The sequence below is a fragment of the Leptosomus discolor genome, chromosome 12 (assembly GCF_034619465.1).
Source record: "Leptosomus discolor isolate bLepDis1 chromosome 12, bLepDis1.hap2, whole genome shotgun sequence".
Lineage (NCBI taxonomy): Eukaryota > Metazoa > Chordata > Aves > Leptosomiformes > Leptosomidae > Leptosomus > Leptosomus discolor.
Window position 1 is genome coordinate 3,201,843 of NC_141402.1, and position 25,232 is coordinate 3,227,074.

General features: G+C 42.4%; 1 protein-coding gene across 3 annotated transcripts; it reads right to left on the reverse strand.

Moving 5' to 3' along the window:
• Nucleotides 1-1,015: 1,015 nt before the first annotated feature.
• Nucleotides 1,016-24,048, reverse strand: CTTN (cortactin). 3 transcript variants are annotated; one of them, XM_009954887.2, is made up of 16 exons: nt 23,941-24,048; nt 23,428-23,501; nt 21,949-22,078; nt 18,451-18,561; nt 17,699-17,753; nt 17,064-17,174; nt 16,100-16,210; nt 15,384-15,494; nt 14,010-14,120; nt 12,221-12,276; nt 11,066-11,135; nt 10,400-10,548; nt 2,993-3,082; nt 2,710-2,899; nt 1,709-1,780; nt 1,016-1,152 (listed from the first exon to the last, which is right to left on the reverse strand). In XM_009954887.2, the coding sequence occupies exons 1-16, from the start codon at nt 24,046-24,048 to the stop codon at nt 1,016-1,018; spliced, it is 1,686 nt and encodes a 561-aa protein (XP_009953189.1). The 3 variants fall into 3 exon arrangements, with proteins under 3 accessions (XP_009953189.1, XP_086328320.1, XP_086328321.1); XM_086472194.1 differs by lacking the exon at nt 17,064-17,174 and having other exon boundaries at nt 23,941-24,024; XM_086472195.1 differs by lacking the exons at nt 16,100-16,210; nt 17,064-17,174 and having other exon boundaries at nt 23,941-24,024.
• Between the last annotated feature and the right edge of the window lie 1,184 nt (nt 24,049-25,232).

Below are 25,232 nucleotides of genomic sequence, written 5' to 3' on the forward strand. Positions count from 1 at the left end.
TTAATCTAATTACTTGTATTAACATTCCTTGACTCAAATATGGTTACAGAAAATGTCATTACTGCACAGCAGGCCTCTCCTTGTATGAAAAAAGGCTGGTTTGCACACAGAACACAACTGCAATTCTATCCTGCCCTTTTTTTTCTCCCATTTAAAGCAATGAGACTGTTCCTGCAGGTAGTCACACAGACTGGGATGCCAGTTTCCCTTTGAACAAGTAGGAATCTCGCTGAGTGACTCAACACTTGTAATAGTAACTTTTCCAAGTTTGCCTGGGAAAGAGGAGGGTGAAACAAAAACAAGAAGTAAAGAAATTTGGGATAATCAGTGCTAGAGTGTTTGCAGACCTCCTCTGGGTTAACATGAGCAGGAGCAGCAGGGAAAAAAAACATTAAAAAAATTAATGCAAGAGCCAAGGAACATCGCTTTAAAAGAGAAGGAAAAAGTAACCAGACTGTTTCCTTCATAACATTAATATTCCATAAATATTGGACAGTATTTGATTAACTGCCATTAGCTGCAACTTCCAAGCATTCTCTTTGCTTTTTTAAGCACTATCTGGAAAAGAAAAGAAAAAATTACATCCTCCCCATTCCCGCCTAGTGGAAATGCAAACATCCTGCATAGCCATGATTTTCTTAGCTGAAAACATTTAGTGGAAGACTATCTAGACTTAAACACTAAGTAAATCTGCTCACTTATGAGTAAAACATGCAATATTACAACAGACAGCTAACTGTCCTCGAAAAGGCTTTTTATGACAATCGTTAATTTGGCAGAGAAGAAATGTTTCCAAATGCATGAAATCATTTCAAGAGCCTTAGTGAAGAACATAATAGTTACAATATATTAGCGATTTCTGTGGCATAAACATTTTAAAAAGCATCAGCAAAGTATTAAATATAAAAGCAATATGTATATACCCCTCCATCCTCAGAAAAGCATCATGATTTGTAGTGTATTAAGTCAGATTTATTGACGGGGGAATTAAGGCATAACCAGTAGACAATAGTCTTTATTGTCTCAGCTCCACATAATTGGCGGGGAACAACCCGTATCGGCCTTTGCAGACACCCCTCCACCAGCCGTCATCGATCATTTCTATGTTTGTGATGATGTCATCTGGGTCAAAGGAAATCTCGTCATCACCCGCTGCGGAGAGAGTTGAGGAGGCTCAGGACTCGCACGGGAGCGGCCCACGCTACCATCCACCTCCCAACCCACCGTCTCCAGACGTGACAGACACCCGTCACCACTGAAACAGGGCCCCGGGCACCGACGCCCGGTGAGGCCGGACACTTTCTCATCCTCCGGAGCGATGACACCGTCGGTTCTTACCTGCAGCATTTTGGGGGCGTTTCTAACTCAGAGCAACAATTGCTGCCTAACACACTGAGAAACACTTTGCTTTCTTGCGCTCTTCTCGGAATTAACCAGTCCAGATTTGAAACAACGACATATGCCAAGACTTAATAAGAGTGTTAACACTTGGTTAAAGAAGATTTTGAAAACTTCCATCATTTCCAGAAACAGTGGCTAGTAGTTTTCAAAAGTGTCTCAATGCTATTGCTAAATCACTAAATTCCTAACTCCCCATTTCAGCCATTACTACGAGAGACTACAAGATGAAAGGCAAAGGAAAAACCCAGACTTACCTGTGCAGAGCAGAGTTTTCAAAGACAAGGTTAAAAACAAGAGCTTTGCTTACCAGCTTGATAATCATAAAGGGCTATGGCTGTAATTCCAAGCTCATTTTCATATTCATCATAAGCATTTTCTTCTAAAAAAAGAGAGGGAGGAGAAAAATTAAAAGCCTGAAGCACGCTACCTGTCACCCCAGGTTCTTTTCTATGGGCTCCTCCTTTAACTCTACCGCTAACCCACATAGTAAGCAGGAAACAAACTATGCAAGCTTCCAGCAGTGCTGATGTTCGTTCCGAAATGGCTTTTTTTCCCTACATCACACACACTTGAAGCCTGAAAGGCAGCACTCACAAGTAGGTATTTAATACAGTATGAAATACAGACAATCGGCCTCATAACACTTTTGTAAAATGCGACAGAACAACAGCTGAGCCCAAGGTCACGTGTAAGAGGCTATTTAATACAAGTTCGGGGGGGAGGAAGGGCCCTGCTTATAATTCCCAGGGTTTCATACCAGAGCAAGCAGGTTCATTCTTCACACCTCATTTATAGCAACCAGAAGAGGCGAGAAAAACGGGAATTCACAAGAACCGTATTCTTTCCATTTCATTAGTCTCAGGCATCCTTACTCCACTCCCTCATAGGCACAGAACACTTCACATCCATTTTCAAGTCCAAGACTTGTTGACAGAATTTTTCGCTTGCTAGGCCAGCACTGGCTCAACACACATTTAATCTCCATCTCTGTGCTTTCTTCTCAAGTTGAGCTGCATTTCACGGGGTGGAAACGGTTACCCCGGTATTTCTTTTTGAACTGATACACGAGGGAGCACTGTAATTATTCCAATATCATCTCACAAAAGTTAAGTAATTTCAACCTTGCTCTAGCCGTGTCTTAATTTCCTAATTAAAGTTTGTTGGTGGAGAATCTAAAAAGTCTCACCAGACTAGGACTCCAGAAAACTAGGACATGTGCGCTATCAGCGCAACTATTCATTAAGTCGTCGCCGCCCGAGGAAATAAACTTTATCTTAAAGGGTTTCATACCAGAAACAAACACTCTACCTGCTTGGTAATGGTCACCTGCCCCTGCCACTTCATAGACAGTCTCTGGTTCATATTCTGCCTCTCGCTGACTCACTGCTTCTTGGTAGTCCGACTCTGCAGCTTTGTAGCCGGACTCTGGCTCGCGGGCAGCTGAATAGGTTGTGCTGGAATTCTTGTAGGCAGAGTCTGCTTCGTAGGAAACTGCATCCTGCAGGAACAGGGGTGAAGAGTGTCAGGGCTTTGTACAAAGGTTCCTGCGCTTAGGAGCGAAAACCAGGTTCTGAAAGTGATTGTAGCAAACCTCATAGACTGGGCTTGAGGGGGCCTTCTGCTCAGCCGGCTGCGCGGCAGGAGACGGCGGTGGGGTTTGTTTTTTGGCTTTAGCTTGTTCCTAAATGGAAGAGAAAGAAAAACTTCAGTGCCGTTTGATCACTGATGTCACGACAGGGAACAAGGAACAACCCTCCAATAACAAAGACAGGCAGCATATTCCGCAATAAACCGACGCGAGCAGGGAGCAGAGAGGACTGGACTGGCTGGACCATTAGACCTGACTGAAGGTTTAGACTGGCCGTACAGCAAAGCCTCAGAAATACAGCAAAGCAGAAGAGGAAAAAAAGTGAAGAAACAAAAACCACACAGTAAGTATGCATACATGTGTTTAAAAACAGAGTACTCAATGTTCTTTGGCATGTTTCCACAGGAGCTGCAGGGTTTCTGTGTTCAACATATTCATTCTATTCACTAGCTGCCTGGGCCTCATGTCCCACTTTAGCATGAGTTTATAGAACCTGAAGCCTGCATGTCCTAATTATACAGCTGATACATTACCTTTGACGAGAAATGATCCTGCAAGCTCTTGCAGGTCTGCAAAACATCTGCCAAGGCAAAAGACTGCATAGTTCGGACAAAATTAAGTCCTATATACTGACAACGAGGGGATTCAAACATGCAAGAGTTATATGAGGTAGAAATAAAAGCAGTATGGCTATTGTATTCCGTGACACAAAGAATGTGGATCTGAATCAAGTGTTCTGACACTCGAGCACTTCACGCTGTGCCATCCCACCTGTGAATCAGAGGGCAAATCCACAATCATCACTAGAAAGCCATTCATTGGGAAGCCGGGATACTGTAAGCGCAAGAAATGCTACACTGCTTGCATGACTTAAAGAAAAAAAAAAAGTCGACAAAAAAAGACTGCAAGCTAGCTATTTCATTTTGCCTCTATTTACTACAGGGAAAAAGAAAACCGTGGATCTAGGGCCAAACTTTCTTCTTCACTGTAGAAAAAAGAAGAGCAAATACATGTCATGGGAGACTGTGCACTCGAGTTGTTTGGGTCCATCAAGCTGTAACTCCCCAAAGGATCCTCAGGAGAAACTATATGTAGTCCAGAGATGAAGTGATAGGACTCTTACAAAAAATTCTTCCTTTCCTTTGTTTGCCACAGCTCAGAAAAAAATACATCTAACAACGAAAGCAAAGCGTGTCTTGAGAACAGAGCCAGCTTTGAAGACAATTCAAAGCTTAGCGCTGTGCTTTCTGGAAAAAAGCCGTCCAATGCAAACAGTCCTCCCTGACTTTTAGCTCCTGTGCTACAGGCAAAAAAGCACCTGCAAAGTCTTCATTAGAAGTCAGATCTAAGTTTGAGGACAAATGAAGTAGCATCAACCCATTAACAGTGTCAAACGTGGCAACAGTTTGACCAATTTGTCCTAGGAAACAGGTCTCCACAATCCAGACTGCAGCCTAGGATAGCCACAGCATAATGGCCATAAAATATCTAAATTGCATGGCCCCCCCTCAGGCTGGGTTTCTTCCACAGGGAAACATTCCATGTGAAAGAGCACCCTGCCTCGTTCTGTAAGGCAGCAGAGGCTGGGTAAGGCATGAGGCACCCATCGATTCAAGCCGTCAGTTAAAGAAGAGCTCCCTGAACACCATTTGACTACGTGACATGTGTGAAAAGCAAAACAGAAGAAGGATTATCAGTAAACAAGGCTCTCGAAGGAGTGCAGTCCATATGTACATCCCCATTGTGGGAGTACCTATGCCCACGTACTTACTTAAAACGAGAGAACTTTCTGTCTGTGCAAGGAAGTTGGCTTAAAGAAACAGAGTTCACTCAAGTCAAAGTCCATCCCCACCCTTGACAGTACCTCTGGATGGTGGGGCTTACATCCCTCCCCTTTTCGTGCTCATGTGAGCAACAGGCAGTGCAGCCAGCGCCACTTCAGTTTCCCCTTAACCTTGTCCTCCCTCCCTCAGTGTCTGCAGAATCACACAATTAACCATGGAGATGTTCAGACTGGGAGAACATTTATCATCTGGTTATGGTGAAATATAAATACCAGCTTGGGAATAAAACTTCAAATGTGTCCAGGCAACAGAATCTTTGATGAAGCACAAGAAAAATCAAGCATAATGGCTTGAATTTAACCCACACTTACAGCAAAAAAGAACAGTAAAGAAAGAAAGTCACTTTTGAGACAGAAAGCGGGGGGCGGGGGAAAAGACGTAGTTCAATGACTCATGAGAACCTGTGTTACTACATTTAAACCTTTCTGGAGAACTGTTTCCTCAGCAGGAGGAAACCTCAATGAAAAGCTGAAACGGTTACAAAAGCCTAAACTCACCACCCTCCATCCACAGATCTTACTTACGAGCACATGATCACCCAAAACGACTGGCAAGAGAGCTAAGGGAGAAGCTGAACTTCTTCCCCTACTCAGCCCAGACCACAAATCGATGCAACAGAAGGGAATCGGAAGCAGAAAGCCCGGCTACTTTGGCAAGATACATATGTCATCTCCTCCTTACTGTTCAAAATAAAAATGGCTCCAACTGGGTTGGAATAGGAACAGTCTAATGAAGAGCCGTTCCGCATCTGCAGCATGAAGTGGATTGTTTCAAGATTGAGAGGAGTGAGACAGACAAACCGTTATACAGGTCAGACTGAGAGAACTAAAGAAGCCACTGAAAGGCAAAGAAGGCCCAGGACCAACGTGCATAAGGACTGTGAAAGCCAACAGGAGGATGTCCTGCCTTACCCTAACCACAGCGCTCGGCAGCGGAGGCACCTGGAGAAACCCATGCACCAGCCTACCTGGCCAGTCTTAGGGTTGTACCCAAGACCAAGCCTGGACACAAACCTTCTCTGAAAAAGAAGCACCAATACTTTCTGTGTCAGCTGCACAACCTTTCAAAAAAATTCACATGGCCACGAAAGCAAGTACCTCCTTGCATGCTGAGGAACATCAGCCTGCTTGTAGCAAAGGTGCAGAGCAAACAACATATATAAAGTATAGAAAAAATCAGTATGAGGTATCAGAATTGCCACATACCCTAGGAGAGAGACACTTCCATGAGGCAGTTGCCGAAGAGATGAAGCAGTGAGTTCAGGATAAAGAATCCTGGGATCCTGCAACAAGAGAACTCTCACCATCGGAGAGCTGGTAACTGCTCTGTGATAACAAGCCAAGTTTTTTACTTCAGAACACTCATTTTACGACCCAGGCATTCAAGGATGGACTGCATGGTTTACAGGGACTGGTCTTTTGTAGAATCCCCCAGAAACAACCAAATCAAAGGAAGGAAGTAACAGTCCTCAGCTGAAGAGTGTTTCCTAGCAAGAACCATCAGCATCTTGAAGATGACCTAAGAAGCCTCAGACAGGTTAACTGAGAAGTCCTAAAACCACGAGACACCTTGTCTGAGAACGAAGCAGAAGTAGCGATGATGGAAAGGAGTTACTGCCAGGTGAAAACAGGCACCTCAGAGAGAAAAAAATGAAAGAGCAGGATGAATGCTGAGAATGTCCATTTTCCTTTGCTTTTGAGACTTCTTAGCAATCCTCAGGAGTAACTGGAAGCAAGGGCTGTCCAAAGTGATCTCAGGGGTGCAGAATGACCTTATTAACAATGAAACACTTCAGATATCCATCCACCTATGTCATGGTTCTTCCTTATCTGGAGAACTGTAAAAGTATCTACCAAGGCTGTAAGAGTTGGGGTTGTTCAGCCTGGAAAAGAGAAGGCTCTGATGAGACCTTACTGTGGCCTTTCAGTACTTAAAGGGGGCCTGTAAGAAAGAGGGGGGCCTGCTGCGATACGACAAGGAGTAATGGTTTTAAACTAAAAGAGAACAGATTGAGGCTAGATATAAGGAAGAAAGTTTTTACAATGAGGGTGGTGAGAAACACTGGCACAGGCTGCCCAGAGGGGTGGTAGATGTCCCATCCCTGGAAACACTCAAGGTCAGGTTGGACGGGGCTCTGAGCAACCTGATCTAGGTGAAGATGTCCCTGCTCACTGCAGGGGGGCTGGACTAGATGGCCTCTAATGGTCCCTGCCAACCCAAACTATTCTCTGATTCTATGAAATTAAATCCTGCAAAGATAACAATGCTGCTTGCCAGCAGTCACAAGTCCTAACACCATCCAGATCCAATGCGCTGACAGAAGAAAACAAGTGCCAAGAAAAGGCACTTCTCCTGAAAATGGAGTGAAGCTGCACTTCCAAGAGCAATGTACACCTCAAGGGTTTCTCCGGGTTGTGTCCAAAAAGAGTATTCGTTCCCATCACCCCATGGAATAGTCCCCAGAGTGGAGGGACTAGAGCTCTTTGACTAGAGTTGCAGTGTTGGTGGCAAGGACAAGGACTGGGGAGGACGAGGTGTGAAAAATCACTTTGTTAGGGTAACAACTAGGTGCTAGACCTAGATACTGGTGATGCATCAGCTTAAACACACTGAAACATGCTGGGAACAGTGGGCACTAGTTCAGGAGCAGGGGACAGCCTGGCAATAGCTAGAGGAGCTATGGGGTTACCAGCCGAACAGCTACACCAGAAGAAGGTGGTGACACATGCTGATAGCATTTTGCTGTGGCTCTGAGTGAGCCAGCGTTGAGGCATTCCACCCTTCTCATCTGAAGAGCTCTCACAGTAGCTGTATGGACTGGATGCATTTCAGCTTTACCTCTCTGAGGAGAGGGGAACCAAGTAACCCTCCTCAAGGCAAACACTCAACTTTTCTGTGTGGCTCAGTGCTGGAGGTTGGTGCCAATGCTGAGAATGACACAGAGCAGTCCAAGTTGACCAACACAGAGGCACCCTGGAGAAGGCTTGCTGACCTTATCAAATAGAAAAGACTGAATTCTCAACTTCAGCTCTGTATCTCTTCCTCTCCCAGCTTTAAGAGAGCAACAGATGCTGTGTTAAAGGTGTAACCTGTTTTTCTCCAGGACAGTAAAGACATCCAAATAGCGGATGGGGTTGGGGGAAAGTATAAAAGTCCACAAGGATGAAAGGCAGCATTAGAAGAAGTCACTGAAACACAAAGATGAACTCCCATTCCTCTTGTAATACAAGTATGCAGTGAACATATGCTCACACGGCACATCTTGAAGCCACAAGGCAAAGGAGGTGATAAGCTGCAAGAAAAAAGAAGGAAAAAAAAAAAAAGCAGCAACCACTTTAGATGGAGAGACGTGATGTATCCTGTGAGGCTAGAATGTCCCAAATTTCAAACGCAACTCAAAAGGAAGGTAGCAGTTTTCAGAAATCAAACTATACACAAGATACATGAGCCTTGCAGTTTCAGCACAGCAAAACCACGGAGCTTTCAGAAGCAGCACTGGCCTGCAGGCCTGTGAACAGCAGAGTTGAGAAGCCAATGAAAAGGGCAGGGGAGCTGATTTGGGTTAACTAGGTGTTTCATTTGTTAGGGTTAATCTTCTACTTTTGGGTGACTCTACAGAGGCTTTGCTGGCACAAGGAATAGGGTGGTTTGAGAGTGCTGCTGTTCGCAGCCATGCTGGTTTAGGCTAGCTTAGTTAACGGGAAGTAACGTGCAGTTTCATGGCAGCAGATTTTTCGTAGTTTAGAAAGATCACAGCTTGGTTACTGTACGCCTACTGTGCGTTTAGTTAACTTGGGAAACAAATTATTTACACCAGGTCTAAATTTGTGATGAATTAGACCGCACTGATGGAACGGGGTGAACCCTGCACCCTGACATCCTGTAGCAGCATCTGGCTAAGGGGAAGTATCCACCACATCTGAGAAGCTAGTCATTGGGTCTGCCCCATCTGCGGTTAGGCAAAGGGTCTGAGAAACCATCTGACAGTCTTTCCTGGATTCCAGATGTCTCACGGAGGATTCTGAGTCAAGGTCATATGCAAGAAGATTTATTAGTGGGGTCTGCAGCTGGTGGCATACTTTGGCTCTGACAATGACAGATACTTTTGGCAGAAAAGAACAAACACAACAGGGGAAAGACAGAAGAAAGAAGGGAACAGGAAAACTCTCCCATAGCCAGCCAGGAAGAGCAGTGATGAGGATCCCAGACAAGTATTCTCCTCTGAGAGAGTCTCTTCAGCATAGCAAGTGGGCATGATGAAGAGGATGACAGTTTTTCTTGTGCATCTCCTTGAGTACTATATACTTTTCCTCAGGACCCGCTCAATCTCCCTGCTGCCTATTCCGGCTTGGGACACTATTAACACCAGTTGGAACGTGCTGTTTCAGCATCACTGGAGCGTGCTGGTTGGCTCTCAAGTCTCAGTGCACAGGTATAACCAAGTAGCATTTATTTAGAATTTAAAGGACTACTATATTTTTTTTGCCCTATGTTTAGTCTTCTCTAGTATAAACCAACACCCATAAAACAACAAGTGAACAAGGGGAAAAGAGGGACTGTTCTTATGACAGCATCAGTTGCTTCCCACTCCCTGCCATAACACCAGAGTTTACAAGGGGAGGGCATGAAATCGAAGTAACAGCGTGGGACTACAAGGGAAACTGCCACAGAGGCTCTGGACAAACTCGGCTGCAGCAGCTTGCATGAAAGGTTACCCAGCTGCAGAGAGCAGGCCCTCAGGATTACTGATAAGGCATCTCAGGCATTGTGTAACAAAGCAGATGAACAAGACACAAAGGACAAGTTACTGTTAATGCACTAGTTCCATCTCAGCAGCAGAGTTTGTTCAAATATGCAAATTCTATAAAGCAGATAAGATGCAGTTCCTGACTAAGCATCTCCTAGGACTATTTTGCTTATGAATAACACAGTAATCATGAAGCTTTTAACCATGCCAATGCTAAACTAATTTCCTTAATTCTCAAACTAAGAGTCAGTTAACATTTGGAAGATGGTTTCCCCTTATCTCACGGGTGTGTGCCATGCCAATAGGTGATACCACCTGCGTCCTCCACAATACTGCTTCCAAAAAGCCAACATCACCAACTATCACCATGGTACTAAACTTCTTGGAAAAGCTTTCATACAGGGCTTTTCAGGGACCACATGTCTCTCCCTTTACGAGATCCTCAGTGCCCAAGGGAATCTGGTACTACCAAAAGACAGAAGTACAGCAGGAAAAGGTCAGACTGCAGAGATTAGTACTCAAGACTAGCACACATATTTGGGGATAGGCTAAATAAAAAACCAACTATACACTACTAAGTGATACTCTATCACGCCATCTGATGTCCAATATACACATGGTGCATGCTGAAAGACGGCTGGAATTGCAAACAGGTAAAGCACAGGTACACACAGAGGCAAACACCCATATACACACAAAGAGCTTTAAAGCCTAGCTGGAAAAAGAAGGAAAGAATATTTTCTTAAAAGATTTTTTCTCCCAGCATTGCATGGAAACACACTAGGCACGCTGCTCAAACGGGATCTGAATCTTACTGACCTCCAGTTTCCTTCGAGCCTCCTCCTGTTCTTGTTTCTCCCTGGCCATTCTTTGGGCTCTCTCAGCTTCTGCCTTCCTTCGGTCTTCCTGCTCTTTTTCCTTGGCTAGGTTTTCAAAGTTAGCTCGGATGCTGCTTGTTTTATTAGCAACTGTAACATTTAAAAAAATTAAGGTCAAATGTTGGTGTTTAAGGTTCTGTATAAAGGTAGTCTGGACGAGTTTTTGGTACAAATTTCTGCTAGGGTTGCATGTTTTCCTGCTTTTCTGCTCTCTGAGCTCACAGCCCTTTCAGGAAGTCCTTCTATCCCTCCTTCTCCCCTTCAAAGCCCAAACCTCTTGTGCACCACATTTCTCTGATTTAAAAACCTCTGTAACACTTCTCCCTCCTCTCTCTCACCACTCCGCTCCCCTACTCAGTCTGTTCTCCACTCTGATGTTTTTTATTCTCCCTTCCTCAACTCTGATGACCCTCAAGGAAAAACAAGAAAAAAACCCAACAAACCAAAACAACCTCTGAAGGGAGGAGGGAGAGAGTAGCTGAGGTTGTTGGAGACCTGCAAATACAGAAGTCCCCTCTATGATTCTTACTCATCACTACTACATCAACACCAATATCCCGGGCTTTTGAACATTATCCAAAGAAAGGATTTGGGGCCAATGCCCTACCAGCTTCTATTGGCTTGGTCTTCTGGTAAGTTGATGCTGGTTTCTCAATATCCTCAAAAGTTGCTGCATTCTATCAATAAGGAGAAAAGGAGTGCATTAAAAACCAACAATTAATGAAGACATGCAGACAGCTTTGATCTGTGATGTTTTATTGTAATATTGCCCCAAGGCTTTTTTCTTTAAATCAGAAGAATCAAAACTTGACAAATGGAGTAATTCTTTCTGTAAGTCAAACTATGCAAGAATTAATCTTCAAGGAACACTAAAATCCTATTACTTAAAAAAAAAAGTGGTTTATGAACAGATGACTCATCAGAACTAAAAATGAGGCAATGTCCAAAATGTTTATTCTGCAGCAGTTGCTGTTCTAATCCACATCATGCAGGATTTCTACCAAAGTAAAAGCATCCAGTTCCCTTAAAGAAGGTGATATTGTTAAAACAGAGGGAGTATTTTGAGAACAGTATTCAAAATATGAGGGTTTTTTTAAATGAATGGTCTTGACTCCTGAAGCCACAAGTAAAAAACCTCTACAGACTTTCAAACTCTGCTACTTTCTCACTTCTAAATGTCCTACATAAAGCTGAGAGTAAATTTATTCAGGTGATAAATCTCAGTGAGGACTTTTTCATTTTCTAGCTTTTTAAATATAAAAACGGAGAGGCAGAAAGGGGGTATCAGCTGCCCAATCTTTCACTGTTATAGAATATTAAAATTCTTCTAAAGACAAGGTCCCTGATAATCAAAGTGGGCAAAGTTGGGAGATATCAGATACCTATTTTAAGCAGTCCACTCAAAGGACATCCTCAAGATATAAGGCATTAGCTAGCTGTTAGAAGACCTGGCTGAAACTGTGGAATTAACGGATTTTCTCATTCTTTTGTATAAATTTCGCTATTGTTTCATTTCCACGCTTCAGTCTTCCCTACTTAAATATATATATACACCACACACATGTACACACACACACGTCTGTACAAACTGGCATTAGCTCTGTGTGTCTAAATTTGTTTTTTAAAGATTTAGGAAAGCACAGAACTCTACTGTTAGACTGAAGACGCATCCAGAAATAAAGAGCTGAATGCTACAGATCTAACCTGACTATTCTGCATCCCCTACAGACTATTGAAGTCACGGCTCTTTTAAGCAACTTACCTTATCCATCCGATCTTTCTGTACACCATACTTCCCACCAAATCCTTTCGAATAATCTAAAAGCAGGATAAAAAGGTGAGAGTAGGGAGTTTGTTGCCCCTCCCATCTTTCTGCCAAATGCAAACAGCCATTTCAAATGCAAAGAGCCATTTCAGCTGCATGCAGAGATACAGTGACAGCCGCCAAAGACAATGCAACTGGGGTTTTGATGCAGAAAGGATACATAACTGCAAGAGCCTTCAGGTACACCAGCAGATGACAGATTGTGGGCCACATGCATTCTTTGAGTAAACATTAAGCTGAGGATTGATAAGGTATCAAGCAAGGAATAAGGGATGAGCCCTTCTAATGCATCACTTCTTTAACACAGCCTTTCACAGCACCAATTCTTAGCCCTCTGCAGGAATCGTATAGCCTAAGCCATTTTGCTTTGCTCAAAGGAGTGATATCCAGTCTTCCATGACCACAGAGGTGGGTTTTTTTCCTCTTTAACTTGGTAAATTCTATGAATGGTAGGAAAATATAACAAATTTCTCATTCCAGTGGATTTGGTCGTGATGAACTGATGAACCCTAAAGCCATTGGTAGTAACTCCTGCTCTACACGTGGAAAGGGGCAAATTCCACAAGACAGCACAAGCCTGCAACAACTCACCACCACAGAAACGGGGTGGCCATGCTATTCTGTACCACCCCTGCGCTGCACACTCTTTCTCTCACCTGATGCTGACTCCAGCACTTGCAATACTCCAAAATCAGTTTAACTCACTAGTGGCATTAACCGTAAAAATAACAAACCAACCCTCACGAGAGTAGCTTTCTGCTCTTTCTAGTGAGTTGAACTCAGAGAAATAAATGTCTGACGAGCACCAGAGCCAGCAGGAGTGTGTGGCTGGAAAAACACCTCTTTCTGGTGGCAGTGAGCTGTAGGAACGTGCTGTTAGACTCTGCAGAAGCACAGGCTTTCCTGTATGTCCCTGGAATACAATTACAATTACACCTTCTCTTCTCAGCCCCCAAATCACTTGGGTGCCCTAGCCACCTATTTTAGTATTTGTACTTGGGCTCTGCTAAGGCACTTCTGACACTCTGGAAGTTTGAATTTGTGTCACTGTAGCACAGAAAAATATTGACCATCAGAATGAACAACCTCATTTTCTTCAGCTTTGTATGTATTTTCAGCCAGAATAAATATACTACACTTACATTTTCCTGATCCAGACTTCTCACTTTAAGATAACGGAAAACCAGGAATTCATGGTTTGTACCCCAACTATTTCACAATGAATAAAGAGAGCATTATAACAGTATTTGCTCACCCAAGAACCACAAACATTCCCTACTTCTTGTTTTAAAGACTACAATAATTTTAAAATGATCTTGCCATAACCCGTTGCTTGTTAATGGTTACATGCATGGCTCTTGTCCAAATACTTTTCTACCAATTTATCCAGGCAAAACTTCACATTTAGACTCTAAAACTGGTAAGCCTGACGTCATTAACATCATACTAATAATACTAGACATACTAATGTCATTATTATCACACTGTATGTATAGCTATTAACTAAATGCATAATGCTGTAGAGCTGTTACTAAACATTGGATATCTGTTTCCTGAATACAGGCTTGCTTTATAGAACATTTTAAGAACAAAATTGCTAGATCATGTTGGAATAGAAGCGCAAGAAAGTGTCTGCACGTTACTAGCATCGATCTACTCGGACAACTATTTAAGACTGTGTGAGAAGTGGCTGCACTGTTAAGAAAGTAACAAGTGAAAACGGTGCCTTGTTGAGATTCATGCTTGGCTAGTTTCTCCTTGTAATCAAACCCCACAGCAGATGGGTCCTGCCTTTCTGTCTGTACACCAAATTTCCCTCCGAAACCACTCTTATAGTCTGAAAAAGCCACATGTAACAAATTAAAATGAAGGGAGGAAAATAAAGAAGTTTAGTCAGAGACACTCAAAATAATTTTTGCAACAATTTCAATTAGCAATAATTTTGGATGGCGAAAAAAAAAATCTCAATACACTTTTGTAAGAGTAAATTCAAAAGAAGTTTCCCGTTGAGATTAGGAAGAGGTCAACATGATTTATCAGACGTAAGAACACCATTCTGAAGTCACAGAAAAAAGCACTTCTCAACGTTTTTCACACATACTGCATAATGCACTTGCATTTGATCAACACTATGAACACAAACACACACATAGTATGTTTACCAAAACAAAACAACACACGAAAGGATACAAGAGAATAAAACCAGCTCCCTTCATTAGTGCGGTTAATATTGGTACACTAGGGATCTGAGGGGTTAAGATAGGGTCCACAGAGATTATCCTCCAGCTACCCCTACACGGCATTGTTTAAAAGAAGGAATATTCTTCTTGCCACACAGCTTGAGGGAAAAAAAGCTGTCAGCTAAGAGCTATGGCCATTCCCTACTGCTGCCTTAGAACAGCCATTTTAATATATGGTGTTAAATGAGGGCACAAAAAAAAAAAAAAAAGGCTTCCAGTGATCCTTTTGTGACAAATCTGTCGGAGCATCCAACAGAACAATGTTGTGAGGATCACTTTTAATTTCTTTAATTAAAAAAAAAAATAAAAATCAACCTCTAAGTTAAGAGTGGTGACAGGCAGAGGGCTCGGGAGCAACTGAGCAATTGTTATTTTACAGCGTTTCTTCTGGGTACCAGTAGTTCACAGGAATAGGTACCTCATGGGCAATGAGAAAGGGCAGCATTAGATACGAGATTTCCTCTGCGTGAAAATAGGGGTATACATGTCAGAAACCAGAAAAGGGGAATTATTTGTGGAAAGTACAAAGGCATTGCTGATTTGTGGTTTGCACAACTCTACTGAAAAAGGAAAAAATAATCCAGGCTACCTGCAGACCCATAAAGCTTCTCCAGTGAGAACTGATCACTAAGTCTGAAGTGGTAAGTTCAGGGACTCGGTATCGGGTGTGTTAAACCTGCTTTGCAGACACCAGCACAACCAATACACAGCAATCGTTGAAACACAGAAAAAAGGAGACTCATGTCAGGTACTGTAAGGCCGTGGCCAAAGATACCGGGGGAGGAGGGTTCACACAGGGAAGAGAAAAGTCAAAATGAGGGAAGTCAGAAAGAACGGCAAAGAATTGTGAATTGATATACCTTTCTGGGATTCGTGCAGCTGCACCTTCTCCTGATGATCCCAGCCAAGTGCACATTTGTCTTGTCTGTCTGTCTGCACACCAAACTTGCCTCCAAACCCCTTTACATAATCTGTATGCATGAAGTTTCAGAAAACATTATTGCAATTTATGACTGTAAACGGTATTTAATAAAAAACCAGTAACATGTTCTGGGATAAGCTGCCCTGTCATTAGTGATAATGACTTTCACTCTCTTTGCTGTGCTACCTCACGCAGAGGGAAGGACACCCTTGCAGTAACTCTACAATCACAACGCAAGAAGCGCCACAAATCCAGTGAGGATTACAGCATACAGACTCAACACTATTCTGAGATTCGAAGAACCTGATGTACCTTCCACCTAAAGCCATGTAACACACACATACATACACGCACAATGTAGATACATAAGTATCGGAGGACTTGATAATGCCTCTGAATACCACAGATCTGTGCAATGACACATTTAATTCAATAACATCCGTACGGACATAAGGTCCCTTGGAAATCAGACTGTGAAACTCGGGGACAGTTTACAATGCCCTCCTTTTCATTTAAGGGAAACAAAAATCTGCATACACAAAGGGCAAACACACATTTACCACAGAAAAAAACAACCCCCAAACAAAATATTTTTTCGCAGGTTTAAAAGGCTGATTGGTTTGAACTAATATTTTCAAATAAGATAATAAAAACCTTTCTGTGATTCATGTTTTTCCGTTTTGCCTTGATATTCAAAGCCAACAGCACTTTTGTCCACTTTGTCCTTGTCAACACCATATTTACCACCAAAGCCCTTGGAATAATCTAGGGATAAGAGTGAAGAATTTTATTTGTAAGTGTTCAATAACAAAATATTACCTTGAAAAAAATGCGATAATTAGACCTGCTAACATTACATTACATATCAAAATAAGCACTGACATCCCCAGTTAATCTTCATTCCAGACACTGAAGTCATAAATTCTTCAGAATACATTCTCTCAGGATGGAAAATAAAATAGCATCATATGTAGTTCAACTGCTGGGCGATATCAGCAATTCTGCTACTTGACTCCTTGATAAAATTCTTAAGACACTTACAGCAAAGCGAACTTCAAAAACCATGTCAGCAACAGCCTGGATGCTTTTAAACAAACACCCCCTTCTTGTCTTCAGCATTTCCAGAGTGCAAACATTTATTTGAGATAAACAAAAAACAGATGGCAAAAATGGCAAAAATTTTCAATAAAATGGTTGATTTTTGATCAGATATGCCTGGAAACCTGATTAGCAACATGTTATTAACTCTAAACACTATTAACTCTGAGAAATGTTTTAATCTACAAACAGCTGATTCTTTTAGAAATGCTTCTCTGTTGTGGTTAAACTGCTTAATCTACTGCTTTTCAAAAGAAGTTGCAAAAATCCTCCGGACAAGCCTATGTGCCCTGCTTCCAAAGAAGTGGCAGTTGGATCACCACTTAAAATAAGTCAGAACCTATGTTCTTACGTTTCTTTTTCAGGAGTCAAAATTTTCAGCAACATAACTTTTATTCAGTGTTAACTTTCAGCAGGTTAGGAGTGCAACAGATGTAAAAAATTACTATTTTACAACACTGCCTATCATGAATGCCTACCGCATCAGAGCGTGAACCCACCACCACGTGTGTTTACTCACCCTTCTGTGACTCGTGTTTCTCAGTTTTACCCTGGTAATCAAACCCCACTGCACTCTTGTCCACTCTGTCAGCCTGTACGCCGTATTTTCCACCAAAACCGCTTGAGTAGTCTGCATTGAGAGTAAAGCACGATCGAAATGAAATGAAGAAGCTTTTAATGGGAACATCATCTAGCAATTGGGGGTGGGGGGAGAGTTATTTCAGAACTGAAATATTACTCTTTAGCACACAAAATTAAGTTTAAAATTAAACACTGAAAATAAGATGGGCAACAGTCCTATAGTCTATGATGGTTCCCCTTAAATCTCCTCCCTATTTCCAACAGGGTACAATACAGCAAAGAACAACTCTCGGTCTTTTTAAAATGTCCTTGAGCCTCACTTCTAAAAGAAAAATAAGACTCACAATGACAAGTTATTTCCTTGTCCTAAAACCTCATTAACTCATGAAATTGCTTTGAAATTCGGGGGGTTTGCACCTTCTTTTCCACCCAACTCCCTCAACTTTTGATTCATTGAGAATATCACGTGGAGGCCTCACTAAACGACATCTTTTACAAACCGTAGCAGAACAGAGGTCTGTTTATTATTTCTAAATACATGTGTCTACAGAGGCGACCAGCTCGCCACTTTACCTTTTTGGGAGGCATGCTTCTCAGTTTTCCCCTGATACTCAAACCCAACAGCTGACTGGAAGAGAAATAAAATGGCACGTGTGACAAAGAGTTAGATATTTGTAGAAATCCCGCATGCGCTTCCGCGGACAAACAGCACAGCGAGTTCCTGCGTCTTTCCATACTGCTCTGACCTTCTTGATTGGGAGCATAAATACCTACTTAACTTACAGGCCATATTCATTTACATAATAATTTAGTACATGTATTCATGGCACGGGTTTTTGCCATCCCTTGCCAAAGCAAACTGCACTAGCAACATACGCGAGCCTTGCCAGGTTCAGCAATTCAGTACAACAGGAATTCAGCATTTCCATGCAGGGGTTGTTACACTGTCTTGGAACGGGACGCCAGTTATCCTGCCCAGTAGCTCATGTTGCGATACGGGACAAGCCATCCCCAAAGCCCTCCTTCTGTAGCATTCATGCTGATTTTATCCTCAGAGAACACAGCCTGGGTAAAAGACATTTTAACATATCTTTTCAGTTTTCTTTTCAACTCACCTCAATTTCCCATAAGGGCTTTTTTCCATTTTGCTTTAAACAGAAATTTATGTCTACAACAGTCAGTGTTAGCTCACTGCTAAACTTCAAACACAGCAGGAAGAACAGACCACACCAGAATTTTAAGGAATTGGCATGTTTCAGCTGTACGTACAAAATGAGAAACTTTACTACTGTGAGTAGCTGCAGTACGAGATAGAAATTGCTTACCTGGTCAACTCTATCGGTTTGTACTCCAAACTTGCCACCAAACCCTTTCACCGAATCCACTTGGGAGCAATGCTTAGAAAGTTTGGATTGATACTCATGTCCAACAGCTGACTAAAAGAAATTGGAAAGTTCAGAAACAGCCAGAAGTTCTACACGGCTCTGTACGTAAGAGAAAACACTGCACCGAGTAACCTGAGGGTAAGGTTTGTTACAAACACACACCACTGACACTCTTCCTGTTGAGACCAACTTCCCTGGAAATCACTCCAGAACTCTCTACAAGACTGCCGCCACGCTACCAACACAGCCTAGGCAAGGGAAGTGCCAGGAAAGAGGCTGACACAATGACTGTATTTTATGAAGACTGCTTTATGATCTAGATTCTTGCTTCAAAAAGCACAGGAATTAAAACAAGAAAGACACAGATGGAGTCTTGATGGCGCTCATGCAGAATTCAAGGATTAGTTCCAGATAAAATACACAGCCTTGTATTTAGGCACACAGCTACAGATCTGTTCTAGCGGATATTAGTTTGCAACCAAATCCAACTACAGCTAGGGTTTCCATCAACATTCTTTCAGGGAGGCAGCACGATCTCCTGCCTAAATCAAAATTAGGAACATTTTCTCTACACTTTCTCCTCACATGCAAAACGGCATGGCAATGTGAAGCGGTGGATCCACGTCAAGGCAGAGCTCTCCGTGCCAAAGGCAGCCCAGCCCCGCAGTCTCCCACTTGAGCCTGGCCCTGGCCCTGGAGCAGGACACGGCAAGCCGAGGCGCAGTTACATCGTGCTGTCACTGCCTTCAGGCAAGACACAAGGATATGTAATTACACGCCTGAAAGAACACCCAGACAGTGTTTGCTAGTGTTACACTGATCTAGTGCTAGGACACCCTTCTAGATCCTGGAATCGATGCTAGAGCCTAGCACCTTGGAGGGTGCTACATAACATAGCAAAAACGTTTCTTTCTTGTCCAGTGCCAAAACCGAGTGCTGGCCGGAACAACTTGCAATGTGACGCTTTAATCTGCCACTTGAGCGTGTTGCTCAAACGCACACAATTCCTGTCAGTGCCCTGGTTTGAGCTAGAACGGTAAGATCACTGACGAGAGAATTGGTTCTGTTCTAGCTCAAACCAGGACACAGAGGCAGGAAGACCCTGTAACCTGCTGCACACGGCCATGTCCAGATGGAGAGGCTGCACCCTGGGACAAGCACCTCTCCTGACCACCACGTGCTCTGCGTAGCACCACGACCTGCAGCACCGCCGGTCCCAACACCAGGCTCCGTGCACGGGGCAGTCGGCAGCTGCAGCAGAGCGCCCTCCGAGCAGCTACCCCGAGCTCCGACCTTGGACACTGCTCACCTGGTGCCAGCAGCAGACAGCTGGACCAAGGTGAATTCATTTGAGGACACAAGGTGTCTAGAAACTGCAACGAACTTCACTTTTACTGTATTTGCCTTTGGGTTTTGGTTGGTTTTTTTCTTTTTATACAGGTGCTGGGGGGAACATTTCCAGCACTTAGGAAAGTAAAACATTATGTTGCACATAATGGTTGAAGTAATTGCCAGGTACCAGAACAAGGATGTCAATAATAGGACATTACCTTAACTTATGAGCAACATAAAAGCTCCTTTCTTTTCCTGACTGCAACAGTCACACTCTTGTTCATTTCGCAGGTGTCCTCTAGTAGAATAACTGTTAAATGTGACAGAAAAGGCTCCCACCTCCCCTTCTTCTTCACATTACCCACTACATTTACAGAAGACAGGAAGCTCTGAAAATTCTAGGTTTTATGTCGTTTTACATGATTCCTCTTCTGTTATACCAAGTGAGGTAGGTAAGGTTTAAGCATGTTGTTTTCTTTTTGTTTCACCAGAATTTTCTGCAGTTCACTAAACACCAAGCATGACAACATACCCCTTTTTAGAAAAGGCTTAGAAAAAGATTTTTCTTGGAAATCTGTGTTACAGAGTAAATCACCCTCATAATTCCTCAGCACAATACTCTGCCACATCTTCAATTAGATATGGAGGTCTGGCATATAGAACGATGTAACTGTTCATTTTAAGTCAGCATCAAGGCTTTCTCCTAAATGCAGCAAAAACCTGTACCATGACAACGCTGCAGTAACTCTCATTTACTTCACGTGAGTCAAGCCTTAACACCAGACACCTGCACAGAGCCACGGATACCTATGACTGAGAGCTCTCCTTCACAAGGTTTTACAACTACAGTGATAAGGAAGAAAGCTTTATTAAAAAAAGAAATTCTGACCGCCTCCTGTCACCAGTATCACTCAGATGGGCAGGGCCACCACATTTTTCCTGATGATTAACCCTGGCCTACAGGAAACAGTACTCAGTTCTGTTTCCTCCTTTTTTCCCATGGACACAGGTAAGGGACAAACTGCTGACACCAGGGCTACGCAGCTGCCGACAGGCCTAACGGCTGAATCTGCTCAGCAATTCCTTTCCCAGATTCAAAGGTTAGGTTAGCCTATTTCAAAGGCCCACGGAGAACTACATAGCAATTTACTCTGGAATAAGGGAATCCAGCAAAAACTTAAGGCTGCCAAACGACCAGAAACCCAGAAAGTAAATAAAGTAAAAAAACAAACCCACTCTTATTCAGGAAAATAGTCTGGCTCTTATTTTACCAGAGTACATGCAGGAAACTAGTCAGAAATTGGTATCCTGTCTAATTATGATATGGTTGATGGCATTACCTTAAGAATTATCATTTCTTTTGTTAATAGTGCCCTTACGTGAAACATTACCACCTGAGTGAAGTACAATGATTTTTTAAATACTTGCATTACTTGCCACTGTTCACAGTTTACCACTGTTCAAGAGAGCTGCCCTCTAATTTAAAAGCAGCAGCACACCCTTTTCTTCATTCTTTGGCAAACTCCGTATACATACAAGAGCTGGCACAGCACCAAAATAAAAAAAAATACTAGATTTCTTCATGCAAAAAGTACTTTGTTAGTTCAGAAATACACATTTAGAAACTTGAATATTGTCTCCAGGGGAATCCACTCAGAACATAAGCATGCAGACTTGCTCTAAAGACAGAGCAAGCATCAAACAAAACCATGTGGGGCCATTGCATATCCCAGAAGTTCTCCTTATCATTCAGAGTCCTAATTTGCCACCTGAAATACTTGTTCCTGATTCTTCAGGTGCTTTAGTTCAGTTTTTTCTGTACAAGCATCTTGACTTAATTGGGGAATGGAGCATGCTGGCCTGACAGTTTTGGATAGTAGTGGTTACAAGTGTCCTTGCTAGAGCACTGTAAGAGTGATCCTTCTGCCATCAAAATGAGCCACTGCTGTATATAGCTTATGCCACAATCTGAACTTCTACATCTCCAACCCAGCAAAGTTGGAACAAACCTTGCACCTTCAACAAGCTTAACTTGCATATACAGTTGGGCTGGCCACAGGCAAGGCAAGGCTTATATCATCATCCCAGGGAAGCATTCATACTTACTTTATCCATGCGATCTTGTTCCACGCCGAACTTCCCTCCATAGCCATGGGAAGCTTTTGGTCCTGTTTCAAGCTCCTTCTCTTTGAGGTTCTGGTGTTCTTGGAATACATTCTCTCTCAGCTGATGAATACTTTAAAGACAGATAATTAAGCAGCAAGTTTTACCAAGAAAGTTTCAGAAGATAACTTCAAAAAGATGTAAAATAAAAAATGATAAAAATATAATCTTAATTAAAAGTTGGCTGAATGACTTGTGTTTTTCAAGCCCTTCTCATTTTTTCAGTGCACAAAGCACTTCACCTTATTCTGAGAAACAGAATTTATTCCACTGCAAAACACCGTCAAGAAGAAAGTGCTGATTTTAAGACTAACACACGGAAGGGTATTTTGCTACTTGAATAATCAACTACCCAGAATTTATATGTGCCTGAAACACATTTTCTTCTCATGTCCTAACTGAAGTTCTTTCCAATGCTTTTTATTTAAATGGCAACTTTTCAGAACAGGGATCATCTCTTATCACACAGTCCCTATAGTAACGGGACTCTAATTCTAACTGAGCATTCTGGACACAACTGTAACACAAACCAAGGATGTGAGGAGACACGCAGCTCCTCTTCCCAAGTGTTCCTTTGCGATATGCAGGAATTAACTTACGGTAGTGCAGGGTACGTAGGAGAAGGATAACCCAAGATGGTAATCTGGACCTTAAAACACCTCCCACCTGAGTTTAAAGCTTCCTCAGGCATAACTCAGCCAGCAGGCGTCCCCACTGCACTCCAAACAGGGAAGAGTGCAACTGAAGTAAGCCACACAGTCCAGTCTCTCTCCATTTGCAACACTGATGACATCTATCCTTAGCTTTATACCATGAGGGTTGATGCCCGAGAAATACACATGCAAAACCAAAACCAACACCACAATCACAGATTTCCTAAAATTAAGTCTTAGACCCTTTTCATAAGAAATATAAGATTCAGAAGATGGATCATTTCTGACTCACATAGCCCTCCGTGATGCATTCATCTGCTTTTCTGCCAGAAGGCTCAATTTGTTACTTTGCCAGAATTGTTATAAGTTTGGTAGCAGTTTTCTAAACAAAGTCTAAGAATTAAGGGACCAAATGTATCATTAAAGTACCAAACTGGAGCTGGTCAGATCACCCAATACGAACTTCCCCTGGCAGTACTGGCTCTTGCACCAAAGCGGAACAAAGAAACAAACTTTCCAGACACAAAGAAGGAGGAAAAAATAACACTTCCAGTTCCAAAGAAAGATTTAAGCATCCCTACACCATAGTTCTGATCTTAATTTCAGATCTAGGGATACTGACATATTTGAAAGACCTGCAATCTGGCAAATAATCTTCTACAGAGACTCTTATCTTAATTATCAAGATACAAGTAACCGAGTACGTGAGTTGATTAAAAGTCGCCTGGGATTGTGACTATTAATAAATTTAAAAAGAGAACTGCTTTACTTGATGTGCTCTTGATGGCCGGATCCTTTCACAGTTTTAGCCCCCCAGCGCTGTTCTTTCTCACTCACATCGTTCTGTGAAGGACACACATAAAAAGAGTTAAAAACCCAAAGACTGCACTAGTTATCTGCACTTTAGAGTTCACAGCAAAAGCTTTCAGCTGTCAGCGAGATCAGAAAAGTTAGAAAAGCAGCTACTACCAGCTTCACTTCTCTTCTGCCGTGAGCCCTGTGCTTTGTTCCCTGCTGAAACGCAGAGAGCACACATTCAGCCCCAAGAGGCTGCTGCTTCTTCTTGACACAAGTCTCCTCCGTACAGACCTCCCTGCAGCACCCAGCCAAGACAAGGTAGTTCTGTTAATCACTCACAGGCACAAAACGCTCATTCTCCCTCCTTTCAGGAATACGCTCCTATCAGTTTACTTTGCTGAGACATAGCCCGTGTTCCAAAGAATTACTCTTTAATGCGTTACGTTACACACCCTGCTGAGTCAGTAAAATTCAAAAGCCATACCACAAAATCAGGATCCGTCTCCCAGTCATCGGCTCCATCATCCTGATGGACAGAGATGGTGTGGCCTGCAGTAGCCTTCCACATCTGCAACGCCATCAGAAGAAGCATTGTCACAGTCCGGTCACATGTCAACTCATTTTATACCACATATAAGCTGACGGAGATGCAATCCAAAATTCCCAATAAAGTACGTTATTTAACCACATAAACAAAAGCTGTATTTGTAGTGCAAGCAGATTTGGCCATTGGCTCTCAGGCTGTCTCCTCCAGCTGGTTTGAAAACCCCTTTCAGTTTTCCCATTTGCACTGCAAAAAGGTTGGGAGCAATCAATAATTTCAAAGAGAACAACAAAGTCTTTCCTTGCCCAAATTAATAAGTGTCTTTTGTTCATTCACTGCACCGAAAGACTTCTCTTCAAACAGCAACCAACATCCACTTCCCAAGACTGTTGCTAATTCTAGATCCAATGCACATATTTAAGACATAGGAATAGTTGTTTTTTTCCCAGCCACTACTAACGATGAGCATAATACTGTTTATTAGGCAGTATAATGTTTCCTCTGTTGTGTAACGAGTTTCAGCATCATGAAAGAAATCCAAACGACTGTAAGAATTTGCATGCAATCTAGACATTAGTCCACCTGCCTGCAACAACAGCACACAAGAGCTGCCACATTTCTCAGATAATCCCTTGTGAAACACGTACACAAACCCAAGTGTCTTGTCTGACTTTCAGAAGGAACAGAGGGCGAGTGCTGGAGTACTGACAGCAGGAAGCAAAACTCGTAAAAAGGTAAGCAATAACATCGAGAAACAACATTCAGCACTTTTAAGCGGCTAATGATTTTGGGTATCTCCGTTTCTGGAAACGTTATACCCTGTGGAGTATCAAGTTGGACACTTCTAATTAACACTTTGGAACGTGACTAGCGAGCAGAATACCTGACCTGCCTGCTGCTGGCGGCTGTATTTTATACCCTTTATTCTAGGTAAATCAAAACAAATAAATTCTAAAAAGTAAACCAAAAAAAAAAAAAACCCAACTGACAAAAAAAGCCCTCTGTTCTCCCAGCTTTTTCAGGTACATGAGTCAGAGGAAGGATTTCTTTTCTTCACCACTAGAGTTCACTTCTTTAACATACCATCATTCTGTCCACTTACCTTTATCTTTCTAATTAAGAATAAATTAATTGTGGACTATTTCATTCACACTAGCATAATCCAGCAGATGGAATGAAAATTCCTTTTTAAATGAGTAACTCCTAACCTGCAGGTAAAGTGCACAGAGGAA

Excerpts from the sequence above, each read along its gene's own strand:
- CTTN (XM_009954887.2), bottom strand. The coding sequence starts at position 24,048 with ATGCTTCTTCTGATGGCGTTGCAGATGTGGAAGGCTACTGCAGGCCAC. Across the intron at positions 18,562-21,948 it reads AACAAGATCGCATGGATAAA|TCAGCTGTTGGACATGAGTA; the intron begins GTAAGTATGAAT and ends AATTTCTTTTAG. Across the intron at positions 10,549-11,065 it reads GACCAAGCCAATAGAAGCTG|TTGCTAATAAAACAAGCAGC; the intron begins GTAGGGCATTGG and ends TAAATGTTACAG.